The sequence below is a fragment of the Telopea speciosissima genome, chromosome 1, assembly GCF_018873765.1.
Source record: "Telopea speciosissima isolate NSW1024214 ecotype Mountain lineage chromosome 1, Tspe_v1, whole genome shotgun sequence".
Lineage (NCBI taxonomy): Eukaryota > Viridiplantae > Streptophyta > Magnoliopsida > Proteales > Proteaceae > Telopea > Telopea speciosissima.
Genome location: NC_057916.1, coordinates 3,953,845 through 3,966,628, shown reverse-complemented (window position 1 = coordinate 3,966,628; position 12,784 = coordinate 3,953,845). Strand labels below are relative to the sequence as shown.

Sequence of the window (12,784 nt, the reverse complement as noted above, 5' to 3'; positions counted from 1 at the left end):
TATTGGTACTCCTGTTCCTCTTCCCATGATGTTATATTGTGACAACAAGGCTGCTATTAGCATTGCTCACAACCCTGTTCAGCATGATCGTACCAAGCATGTGGAGGTTGACAGACATTTTATTAAAGAGAAGTTGGAAGGGGGGCTGGTGTGTGTTCCTTTTGTGCAGTCTGCTGACCAACTTGCTGATGTGTTCACTAAAGGCTTAAGTGGAAAGGTTTTTCATCCTATTCTGGTCAAGTTGGGCATGGTTGATATTTATGCTCCAACTTGAGGGGGAGTGTTGAAATAGGCTACTCACCCGATAGGTGTAATTAGTCCTAGTTGTATTATGATTTGTCCTTCTATTTGTTTTCTCTTTTTTCTGTTTTTTCCCCCTCAGCCGATCTCTATTTTGGCATTCCTAGTTGGATTAGGAATTCCTAATAGGATTAGGCTGAGGTGGCATTCCTACTTCTACTGTGACTAGTTCTAATTCAGTTTATTATAAATAAAGGGCCTGGATGATCTATGTTGATCATCTAAGCATTCAGTTCTACAGTGTTTTAACAAAGTCCAAAAGCACTTTTCCTTGTGACATTGCAACTCCTTTTCCCTATGTAATTACTGATTAACTAATTGGAACCTTGATGGGTAGCAATGTAGTATTAAGGGGAAACATCATCTAATACATGATGGCCTGTACTTCCCAATCTGGACTACCTGAATTAATATGCAGTGGATCATCCAATCTAGTGCTGTTAAGGAGCCAGATTCTATCTCAATTCAGGCTGTCTGTGGCTGACATGGATGGTCTAAGTCTGGCCTAACTGTGGAAAGATTTGTTTGATTATTGAATTGGAGGAGGGGGGGGGAGGAAATCTACTCTGGTCGATTATTACCTGATTGGTAATTGGATATGAACAGTCAAACACAGATTCTTGTGTAAATCCATCAGATTATTAAATGAATTTTGGATAATCAAATTAGTAAATCAATCCAAATATGGTTCTATTAGGATTGCTCTAAGTCTGACCTCCTGCTGACAGCCCTAGTCCAATCCACTAGCAAGTTGAGCTCAAGGTTCGAAAACTCGGGTCTCGGTGCCAACTCGGACCCTTTAAAAACGGAGTCGAGTCGAGATCTCGCCAAGTTGGTGCTCTTTTTTTTTTCTCGACTCGAAGCCTCATCTCGGTGGGTTTTAGACCTAGTTTGGGTCTGAAACTTGGTATTCAGCCTATTTTAGGCCATTTAAACACAATGACACTATCAGATTTTGCAAAAACAAAGTCCAAATAGGAGTTTCAGTAAGTGGGAAAGCAGGACAGACACTTACTTATGCTAGAAACCAAGACAGACACAGGACAAACACTATTCATGCCTAATATTATTTAAGTAAGTTTGACCGGTACATAACTCCTTCAATATAAATCAGATTTAACCAATCTTGGACTTGTTGGAAAGCTTTCAAAACAAAGCTTTAGATTGCTAAAATCTGATTTATATTGAAAGAGTTATGTACCGTCAAACTTAATTCGTGTGGAATCTTGTCAAAAATCACTCGAATGAAAATAGTTTTTTGGACATCAAAACAAATGAATATTTTACTGCACTTTTGGTTTTTAGCAATGTTTTACCATAATAAGATTTATGGAATTTTTAGATCTAAGAAAAACCCCAGCATTAGAAAGTTGAAAATTGCACCTACCGTCGAAAATCCAGTTTTTATTCTTGAACTGGGGGGTTGACTTTTTTTTCTTTTGGAATTTGATTTTTTTAACTATTTTTATTGGATTCAAATAGGGGGTATTTGCTTATTTATGAATAATATCTTAAGTAAATGAAATACAAATACAAATGAAATACAAATACAAAAACATTTACTTAAATGATATTAGGCATAAATAAGTGGCTGTCTTGGTTCCTGGCATAGATAGGTGTCTGTATACCAAGAATTTCCAGCAAGATCTCGAGATCTGGCACTCATATAAAGGACCTACATGGGCATCTTCCTATGTCAAACCGAGATCTCGGCGAGATATTGTACTTTTGTGACTCGACCCCCATCTCGTCTCGGATTTTTGAAATACCGAGAAACTCGGCAAGTTCTCGAACTATGGTTGAGCTTGACCCATTATTGTCTAATTCTGTCAGTGGATTGGATGTTCTGGTGCTTGATCTGGCAGAGGTTGGGTGGAAACAGTTCTGATGGGTCGTCAGGATCAGCTACATTATCTGTCTGTCCATATTGATGTAATAGGAAAGCTCAACTGATCCAAATGGTGGAACTGTTCATCCTGGGGACAAAGACCTGATATTGCTAGTGGAAATAGGTGGAGTGGTCCAATCTGTTATTGATCTAATTCAGGCAATCTGCATTGGTGTTTGTTTATGGTCATTTACAATTGACTTTGCCCTTCATTGAGCTGCTTAACTTGATCTTTAATGCATTTTAGGATCTAGTGACAGCAACAATTTAGCAGAATTACATGTGTAGCTGCTTGTTAGTTGGTTAAAAAGACTTGAAGTATCTTAGTTTTAGGTGGCTTTACTGTTGCTTCTATCCTTTCCTTGAGCTGTTTCTTTGATCTTAAATGCATTTCAGGATCCTGTAACAAAGCAACATCGGGGAATTGGATTTGTCACATATGAAAATCATGGTATTTTTCAGAGCTTCTGTTTAATAGCATTGATGCAAGAGGTATTAATGATACTTACATCTTACAGGTTGGCATGATGGGATCTGAATTACTATCTTTTGTTACAACAGATAGCATTGAGATCTAATAAACTAGATTCAAATACATGCATGCATTTGTTGTTCTTCAAGTCTTCTCAACACTGAAAGAAAATTTTAACTGTCTGAAAGAAATTACTTGCTCAAGTGTAGACTGGCCTTCAATTTGGTGACGGGCTTTTCTCGATTTCCATTATTTGTTGCCTAAGAATATGTGATTTAATATTGCACATATAAATTTGTTGGTTACTAATAAAAATAGGTGTAAATTTGTCATCAGTTCACAATATGAGCATTTAATCCAGATTGTACATTGTATGTCCAACAAAATGACACAGCAATGCTTAGTTGTTGTGGTACCAACTACCAAGGTTATGGTCTGGTGGCTGGGTAAGCACCTAGGCTGCACAATATTGGAGTATGTTCCCTAAAATTTAGGAGGAACACCTTAAAATATACAAATTGAATAACATTATCAATAATTCGTAAATTGTCAATTCTCAGGTATCTTTTGAACTGAACCTTCTCTTTTGTCATATCGTTTAGTACGAGATCGCTTTACACCTCTGGGGAAGGCCGGCGACTACATGAGGGGAAAGTAGTCATAGAAGCTTTGCCCTATGAGCAAGATTTAAAGTATTGGTATCAGGTATCGTATCGGAAGGGTGATTTTAAGAGACATCGTATCGGAGATACACAAGATACGCATGGAAATGGTCACATGTTCCCGTTTTTACCATTTTAAACATGTTCTGCCATATGTTTCCCAAACATACGGTAAAAAGGCAAACGGCAAGCATTCCCGTTTTGAACGCGTTTAAAACACGTTCCCCCTTTTTTTGGCTTTTTTTAAGACCTTGGACTTAACTGATCATATCTCTCTCTCCCGAACTCTGATTGGCCTGATTCTTTCACCGACTTAAAGATGACTCGAAGGGCTATGTTTTTCATGATATCACCTTCAAATCAAGGTCAATGCACGGATACCGAAAATAGAAGCATGTATTTCAAATAAAAATTCCTCAATTTATATGAGAACAGTGCTGGTTTTTTGAAATATAAACGTTTAAAACCCGTATTGTCCGTTTTCCGTTTTTTACCGTTCTTTGTTTTTTTGACCGTTTTATTTGACTGTCCGTTTGCAATTTTTTACCGTTCAAAACCCGTACCGTAAGACTTTTTTTTCGTTCCCGTTTTTGCTAATTATGGTCAAGATACACATGGAAATACACTTTTGGAGCAAAAAAGAATATAAATAAACAATATATAACATGGATCATGCATTGACATTAAAATAGAGAACAATTTATAACGAGACAAGTGCATTAAATTGAAATTGTTATAAAAGATGAGGCTTCTTACATGCTGTAATAGTCTATTACCATGAAGAGTGTTAGGGTGGTTCAAACTCATATCTGGAAGGGTCTTCAGGAATAGGTGCAACTAGGATGATGTTGTGTACCGGCCCAACTTCGGAGTTCCTTCCCCTTTTTTCCTCAAAATGACTCTCTGTATTGAATCTGATAGTCACATGGGCCTTTAATGGCCATATCGACGTGTATCGGTTCGTATCGACCAGTATTGGTCTGTATCGAGCCGTATCGGCCGATACATATTGATCAGTATCGATACTCCCACAGATCCCTTTATTGTACGTATCGTAAGCATCGGTATGTATCGTATCGGTCAATACAATACGATATCAATCGAGACATACTATTTAAAAAAAGAGATACGTATTGGTATGTATCGTATCGGTACCTACCGATACTGATACGATATGATACAGACCGATACTTTAAACCATGCCTATGAGAACTGCTAAAATATTTGAGAGGGCCTAAAAACGTGAATTTTATCTCTCATGTTAATTTATAGATTGTTAAACTAGAGCCAAATTAGGCAACAGAGCAAGAGACATTTTAATGCTGCAAATGTGACATGTTGAATTGGGTCAAACAGAGTTAAAATCAAAGATGCTAGTACAAGAAGGCTATTTGTTTGTGATACAAGAAGTTTAGTTGTGATCCAAATTCTCATGATTTAATTTACCATGCCTGCAGACTCCGTAGACCAGCTAATGTCAGAGACACATGAACTTGGCGGTTCTACAATTGCTGTGGATCGAGCAACTCCAAAGGTATGCTGTTGTTTACATGGTGCATAAGAAACTGCATAGTCATACATATAGTGCCACATTTATAAGTAGATGGAAGCAAATATCTCTCATACTATTCTGCAAGTTTACTTCTGCTGGTGACTGCCAGAATTGTGTTATTTTCCTCAGCCTAAGAAGATGGTAGTCCTTGGGTGTTCTTACAGGAGGAATTCAGAGGATCCAGGGTTTCTAATCATTATCTCAAGATGCCACAAACTTTCAGAATGTCCAATATAGTTGAAAGTAAGAAAAGCGATACCTATTCAAGAATATTAACAAGTGAACATCCAGCCAACATGTTTTTTTCTTCTTCTGTTCATTTGGCCAATTTAGCTCAGGGTATGCATTGGTTGTAGATACCATTTCAGTTGGGAACAACGGTGGACATGCTGCCGAAAGTTCCCTCACAAGAACCAAGAAAAAGATGTTCATAGGTCATGTTCCTGCGGAAGCCACATCTGATGATTTGCACGCGTATTTTAGCCAGTTTGGATGGGTTGTTGACGTTTACCTGCCAAAGGTATAGATGGTTACTCTTCCTTTCTCAAGGCTAAACTTTTCTGGATTTTTTACCATATTGAATTATGGTCTTCACACGTACTTTTTCGTTAAGTGACGTTTAAAGTGTCACTTGAGATACTGTCTCATTCCATCTTTTGTGTTGGTAAACAGGATCCGAAGAAAGTTTCTCATAGAGGCTTTGGTTTCGTAACATTTGCAGATGAAGCTTCAGCTGCACGTGTGGCCCGCCGTAGACATTTTATTCATGGTCGAGAGGTGTCTTAGATTCTCCTTTAGTATTGCATTACATGAATATATTAAAAGAAGAAGAATTACACTACTAGAAAGGCAGAATCTATTGGGGGTTGTAACCTCTTAAAAGCATGAATCCTTGATAACTTAATTGATGCTTTTGGTGGATACCCTTTTGTGGGTTATCCAACTCAATCCAACTCAGCCTTATCCCAACTTAATGGGGTTGACTACTTGGATCTTTTTTCACCAATTAGTCTATTCAAAGGCATACTTGTTGCTAGCCCTAAGCTATGCATTTCTTTCCTCACCACTTCTCCTAGGGTCATTTAGGCCTACCCATGGCTCTTTTAGATCCTCTAATCTGAATCATATCACTGCTCCTTATTGGAGCATCCAAAGGCCTCCGTTGTTCATGTCCGTGCTGGAGCATTTAAAGGCCTCCATTGTCCATGTCCGTGCCCCCTTGAACAACATTCTCTCAACTTATCATGTGTTTGAGTTACTCCTAAACTAGCCTTAATTTGCTTATTACTTATTTTATCTTTTCTAGTTTTTCCACTCATCCATTTCAGCATCCTCATTTCATTTATTTAAATGTTGGTTTATATGTTGTCTCTTCTCTACACAGCATTCAGCTCCATACATTATTGCTATTTGTATAACTGTCCTACAAACTTTTCCTTTGAGTTTTAAAGGGATTCGTCAATCACACAACACTCTGGAGTCCAGACGCATCTTTCCACTTCATCCACCCTGCTCTAATTCTGTGTAACACCGCCTTCTATTTCTCCTCTTTTATGAACCTAGGTACCTAAAATTATCACTTTTCAGTATCTCCCTATCATCAATTTTCACTACCCCACTTTCAGTACTACTGTTACTAAAGTTACTCACCATGGACTCTCTTTTGATTTCAAGATGCATTTCCATAATTTTAACTTGGCATTTATCCCTACCTTTTTTTTTACATCCGCCAAGACTTTTTTTTTGGTCTATCCTACTCAAGGGCCCACAGGCCAACTACAAGCTAAGGGGGAAAGGCTAAGACAAGCCCACAATCTACAACTAGGGGGGGGGGGGGAGAGAGAGGTGCCTTTTTGGCACAATATGCAATCCAGGAGAGTCAATCCACACCAAGACTATACCATCAGCAAAAAAGCATACACTAACTGACCTGATCTTGAATGTCTAGTCAGCTCATCTATGATTAACGCAAACAAATACAGGCGCAAAGCTAATTCTTAATGTAATCCAATTTTTATTGGGAATTCACTACCCTACCCCCATAGTTCTTACACTAGTCACAACACCATTATACATATCTTTAATCATGTCTACATATTTACTTAAAACATCTTTCTTCTCTTACACTCACCAAATTAACACTCTGGGGACTGTATTATAAGCTTTTCCAAGTCAATAAAGACCTTATGGATTTCTTTCTTACATTCTCTAAATCTTTTCATTAGTTTCCTAAGAAAATAAATAGCTTTTGTCATAGATCTTCCTGGCATAAAATCAAACTGGTTATCCGAAATATTAGTTTCTTGTCTCAGGGGGTTTCAATTACTCTCCCATAATTTCTTAGTATGTCTCATAAGTTTTATTCTTCTATAGTAATTACAACTCTTAATGTCGCCTTTATTTTTATAAATCGGTACTACACTACTTTTTCTCCATTCATCTGACATTTTTCTTGTGCCTTGTAATCTTATTAAACAATTTCGTTAGCCAAGGTATTCCATTAATTCCTAAGCTCTTCAAACCTCTATTGGAAATCATCTGAACCTGGCTTTACCTATTTTCATCTTCTTTAAAACTTCCTTTACTTCAAACACTTTAATATTCTGTATATATTAAGATTTGTGGCTTACCCACTGAGCCATATCATCCTTGTGTCTCTCCATTTTATGGGAGACATACCGAGGCAAGATTGATTAGGCAACACATTTTTGCTATGTCACATCTTACTTGGTGTGTTTGGGATTGCTGATTTTATGCATGAAGACTGTTTTTCTTTATGTGGGAGCTTTTTAAGTTCTGGCATCTTACACTCAGATGTGCTAGTTTTTCCGTCTAGTTTTTTTTATACATCAATGTGATACTGATGCTGTCAAAATTTGGTTGATTGCAGATTGCTGTAGACTCTGCGTCTCCTACAGATCATGTGCATGATACAGGACATATTCCTGTGAGTCCAGTTCCCTATTTTGGAGGTCAACATGGCCTGCCTCCTAATGAATTGGTGGTTGGAGCCACAACTGAAGGGGAGAATGCCACCCATCCATCTACTGCTTCAAGTTCTAAGTGGGGAAAGAAACTTTTCATTGGACGCATTCCAGTTGAGGCCACTGCTATTGATGTGCGGTTGCATTTCAGTCAGTTTGGACATGTATTGGATGTATATCTTCCCAAGGTGAATATTATCTTCCTATTTTATTCTATGATACATAGGGATTAGGGACTGCATCACAGGCCTGAATACTGATCCTGAGAGGAAGTTGTGCCCAGTCACAGGGTCAACTGTGTGCCAATCGTCAGCCTATATATATATATATTATATTCACCTCTTGTCTATAAATTTTAATGGGGAAATATCATCCCCCTCCCCTCTAAGTTTCCTTAATATCAACCCAATATCCAAGTTTTGAATAATGATAATGCCCTCCCCTACTTTCCCAAGATTCTATCAACCGTACCCTAACCGTTAAAAAACGTCATTAAATGATGGGGTGGCATGTACAAATTTTTTAAAACCCCAAAATACCCTTAATATAATTCTTTCCAATTTTGCCCTCCCCTATTTTCCCTTTTGCGTCTTCTTCTCCCATTTCCTCCTCTTCTTCTCCGGCAGCACCAATCTCACCACCTGCGTCTACCAAACTGACCTGGGCGTCTTCGCTCTCACGTGGTGCCGTAACGTCGTCGGCAGAGCTCTCCATATCAACCTCTGCTTCGACGATCATGACGATGATCTGTCCTCGTTCCGCCTCTACATCAAGCCCTTTCTCTTCTGGCGCAGACGTGGTTCTAAGAGATTCAATCTCAGTAGCCCAACAAGGAAGGTTGAAATCTTCTGGGATCTCACCAAAGTCAAATTTAATTCAGGCCCAAAACCCCAGTCTAGATTCTATGCCGCTGTTGTCATCGACGGCGAGATGACTCTTGTTGTGGGTGACTCCTGCAACGAAGCTTACAGCAGAACCAGAGCAATAAAGCCAGCGAGATCCCAGGTTTTGATTCTGAGGAGGGAGCATGTTGTGGGAAACAAGTATTACACTGCGAAAGCGAGATTTGGGGGTAAGACCAGAGATATCTCCATTGATTGCAGAGTGGATTCAGAGGATGAACCCAGACTTTGTTTCAGCATCGATAGGAAGAGGGTTTTGCAGGTGAAGCGATTAAAGTGGAAGTTCAGAGGGAATGAGAGGATTGAAGTGGATGGGGTCCCCATTCAGGTGTCTTGGCACGTTTACAACTGGATGTTCGATGGTGCTGAGAATGGGCATGCCGTGTTCATGTTCAGGTTCGAGAAAATGGAGGAATTGGAGGATGAGATGGTAATGTTGCCGCAACAGCAATAGCAGCTGTGTGGGTTTGGGATGAATGGGTTCGAGTGGAAGAAGATGAAGAAGAGTCTGTTGAAGACGGGGAGCTCGTCGTCATCTTTGATGTCTTCAGCTTCGTCTGGTTGCAGTTCTTCTGTGTTGGAATGGGCCAGTACAGAGGAGAGCGAGTTGCAGAGTCCATCTGGGTTTTCATTGCTGGTTTATGCTTGGAAGAAATGAAGGGCCTGATTCCAACTGATTCTTTTTTTGTTAATTCTTTGTTTCATGGAAGATTCTCTTCTGGGACTGGTAATACTTCAATTTTTAGGTTCATTACTAACCCATCTAGTCATCAACATAACTGAATAAATTGATGGCTTATCATCTTCTACTACTGTTAAGGAAAAAAATCTCTTTTTTTTTCTCTGTTTTTGGCAGTGATGATTGCTTTTGATTTTTCATAAATACATGAAGTGACAATTTGGTGTATTTGATTGAATGAGTTTGTACAAGAAAATACTGATTATCAGAATGAAGATGAGGATTAGTATTTGGTGGTGTAACCTGGTTTTGATTTGGGTTGTGTTTGTTCTCTTCTGTTTTGTGAGCTTATTTTCTTCTTCCATTCTCTTTCATTTTCTCTGAGTGGAGAGGGGTGGTGGCTCATGTGAATGGGGAATTGTGATTTGGGCCACTGGGGTGCTTCTCCATCAATTGATCGGATCTGATAGGTCACAGGTCCAATTGAGAGACCAGATTTTATTGAAATAGTAAGGAGAGAATAGATTATAGAAAATAGTACAGGAAACATTGGTGCTGCCGGAGGTAGGCGGCGCGCCGGTGACTCCTCAGCTGATGGGTCAAGATCCATGGGTAGAGTGGATACAGCGGTGGTGGTGGTGGATACAGCTGTGGTGGTGACCGTGGCTTCTGGAAGAAGAGGAAAGAAGAGGAAAGAAGAAGAAAGAAGAAAGAATTGAGGTTAGAGACAAGGGTAATATCGTCTTTTCATATGTTGTTTTAACAGAATTCATCACTTAGGGTACGGTTGATGGAATCTTTAAAAAGTAGGGGTGGGCATTATCATTTGTCAAAACTTGGGTATTGGGTTGATATTAAGGAAACTTAGAGGGAAGGGGGATGATATTTCCCCAATTTTAATTCACAGCTTGCCAGATGCTTCCTTGCATTCCCACTATGTGTCTTGGCAGATATGTACCAGATGAGTATTAAATGGCTCCGAGGTCTGAGTATGCATTACCTTTATCTGCTCCATATATATATATATATGAGAGGCATAATTGAACAAGGTAGTGCTGCAACCCAGAGAGAAACAAGCATAATTGAACAAGAAAACAGTGCTACCCTCCACCCTGTAGATTGCTTGCATTTTTATTGAAATATTCCTTTTTCCTCCTTTCTTTGTTGATTATAATAAGAATTATGTGGTTATTATGTTGTAAAACCTTTTGCTTAGACAAATTTTCAAGTTGTGGGAACTCCTTCCGAAACTAGCAGAGAGTGCCTATGGAATACTTCATTATCTTAGGTAGACAAATTCCGTTTTTCCTGTCCAAATGTGCTCCTGTCTTCTAGTGTTCTTGAGATACAAAATTGTTTCCGGTATCCCGTTGCCTAATGTGTTCCCCTAATTCTTGGACACAGGAGCAACACAAAAAATTTCTTGAAAAGATCGTGCAGAGTTTGTACAGGCAGGACTGGGCAACCTCCTGGTTAGATTTCTCTTCTTTCCCCTCTCTGATCTAAGTCCAAGTTCATAAATTCCTTTTTCCCTCCCCTCTACTCTGTAGAATGTATTGGCTGACCGTTGTTTCTTCTCATAAGATAGAGATACTTAAAATCCTGGTTTGAATGGGTCCCAAGAAACATGGCAAATTTCTGCCTTTTGTTTTCGAGGGTGGTTGGCAGGTGCTAGCCTGACCTGTTAAACTGTCCAAGGGTCGGGTCTGATAACCATATGATATGATGGAGTGACGATTTTTATTTTTGTCATAGAGACTTGGATATGTTGGCACTGGAATGCTTCCACGGAGTTAGTTTTGTATTATGTGATCATTATGTAAATCCTCACCCTTTAAAAAAAGATATTTGATTTGTTTTTTAAGAATGATATGGAGTAGAACCATCGTAATTGGGTGGTAGTTCGGTACTATCTGACAAGCTTGTTCGGTATAATTTTCACGAAACGTGTGGAACTCATTATAGTGTAATTTTCTTTTTATGGTTTATGTAGTTACTTCTTAACTGACACCTCTGTTTTCTGTTCCTGTTATTTTTTTTTATCTCATTCAAGGTTTAATTGTTTAATTTGTTTACCACAGGATGACACAAAAACTTCTCATAGAGGGTTTGGTTTTATCACATTTGCTGAAGAGATCTCAGCCGAGTATGCTTCTCAAAAAGTACATAGGATTCTAGGACAGAAGGTGCATTATAAGATTATTTTTTGTCATTAGTTGTTTGATTTACATATTGCAAATTTCACTTGACTTTCTCATTGAGGGTTTGGTTTTATGATGTTTGCCCACGAAATTTCAGCTGGGTATGCTTCTTGAAAGATGCATAAGATTCTAGGGCAGAAGTTGTCTTCAAGATATTTTTGCTTTAGATGTTAAGAATATTATATTCATAATCAGCTGTTTGAATGAATATATAATCATCTGTTTAATGAATATTTTAGTTTGAAATTTTGTTGACTAAACAATGACCTGTGAATAGATGTTACTGTTCAATTATGCCTCTCTTGATTATGAATATAATATTCTCAACACACCCCGTAAAATCATCAAGAAAATGGTCTTTCTTCAACCGCACCATCTGTTAGATCCTCATAAGCACTCAGCTGAAAGTTCTTGTCCTCTTCCTAGGTTTTGATTTGTTTGTTGAGGTTTTTATCTTGTTTCACATTCTGAAAATTCCAGTATGACATGTTTGTTCTGAAGGTTCTGTTTATTTCGAGTAAAATGCTTGGTAGTGAAATAAAGTTGGAGAATTTTTTTGTCCTTTCCATTGTCCTTATTACAGTTTTTGGACATAAATAGTGGACCCTTCCGCTCTTTTTTACTTCTGATGAATAACTCTGGAATTTAAAGACTTCATTATTTTTGCACAAGGGATTTCTAATCCTAGTGGAATTATCTTAGTACTTGTTCAATTCATCAGTCTTGTGTAAGCTTCTATTCTTTGACAGAAGATGTGGCCTACAGAGTGGAAGGGGAAGGAGGAGGGGATTTTTGTAGCAGGCCACAAATAGTAGGCATGAGTTGTTGATGGTGGTGAACTGGTGATGATGACAGTGATTATGAATTTATGATTTCAATAATTTGGGGATTATAATGCTGAAGTTTCTTTTCTCCACAACCTCTTATGTGATCCTCCTGCCAAGTGTCTCTTGAATTTTTCAAGGTTTCTATGAAAAAGAAAGAAAGAAAATAAAGCCCATTCAAAGTTAGGAAGAATTTAGGATTTGCCTGTATGTCTGTTTAGTCTTTTTTGTGGGGTCCAGATTCCTATTTTCAAAAGTTGGCTTGTAATTTTAGTTACTCCTTTAGTGTTATTTCTGACACTGATATGCTTGCGCTGCAT

At 38.4% G+C, this 12,784-nt stretch overlaps 1 protein-coding gene and 1 pseudogene across 4 annotated transcripts in view; both read left to right on the top strand.

Annotated features, from left to right (window-relative positions):
* Window positions 1-12,784, top strand: part of LOC122640697 (ELAV-like protein 1) — a 30,945-nt gene that overhangs the window by 16,758 nt on the left and 1,403 nt on the right. For 2 of the 4 annotated variants that reach the window (XM_043833949.1, XM_043833936.1), the window contains 7 exons: window positions 2,585-2,639; window positions 4,780-4,856; window positions 5,039-5,153; window positions 5,231-5,394; window positions 5,547-5,651; window positions 7,765-8,046; window positions 11,521-11,625. In XM_043833949.1, coding sequence (XP_043689884.1) covers window positions 2,585-2,639; window positions 4,780-4,856; window positions 5,039-5,153; window positions 5,231-5,394; window positions 5,547-5,651; window positions 7,765-8,046; window positions 11,521-11,625 — 903 coding nt within the window. Of the gene's footprint in view, window positions 1-2,584; window positions 2,640-4,779; window positions 4,857-5,038; window positions 5,154-5,230; window positions 5,395-5,546; window positions 5,652-7,764; window positions 8,047-10,843; window positions 10,912-11,520; window positions 11,626-12,784 lie in introns of all 4 variants that reach the window. The other 2 variants (XM_043833958.1, XM_043833942.1) reach the window with 2 other exon arrangements.
* Window positions 8,477-9,429, top strand: LOC122662516 (annotated as a pseudogene).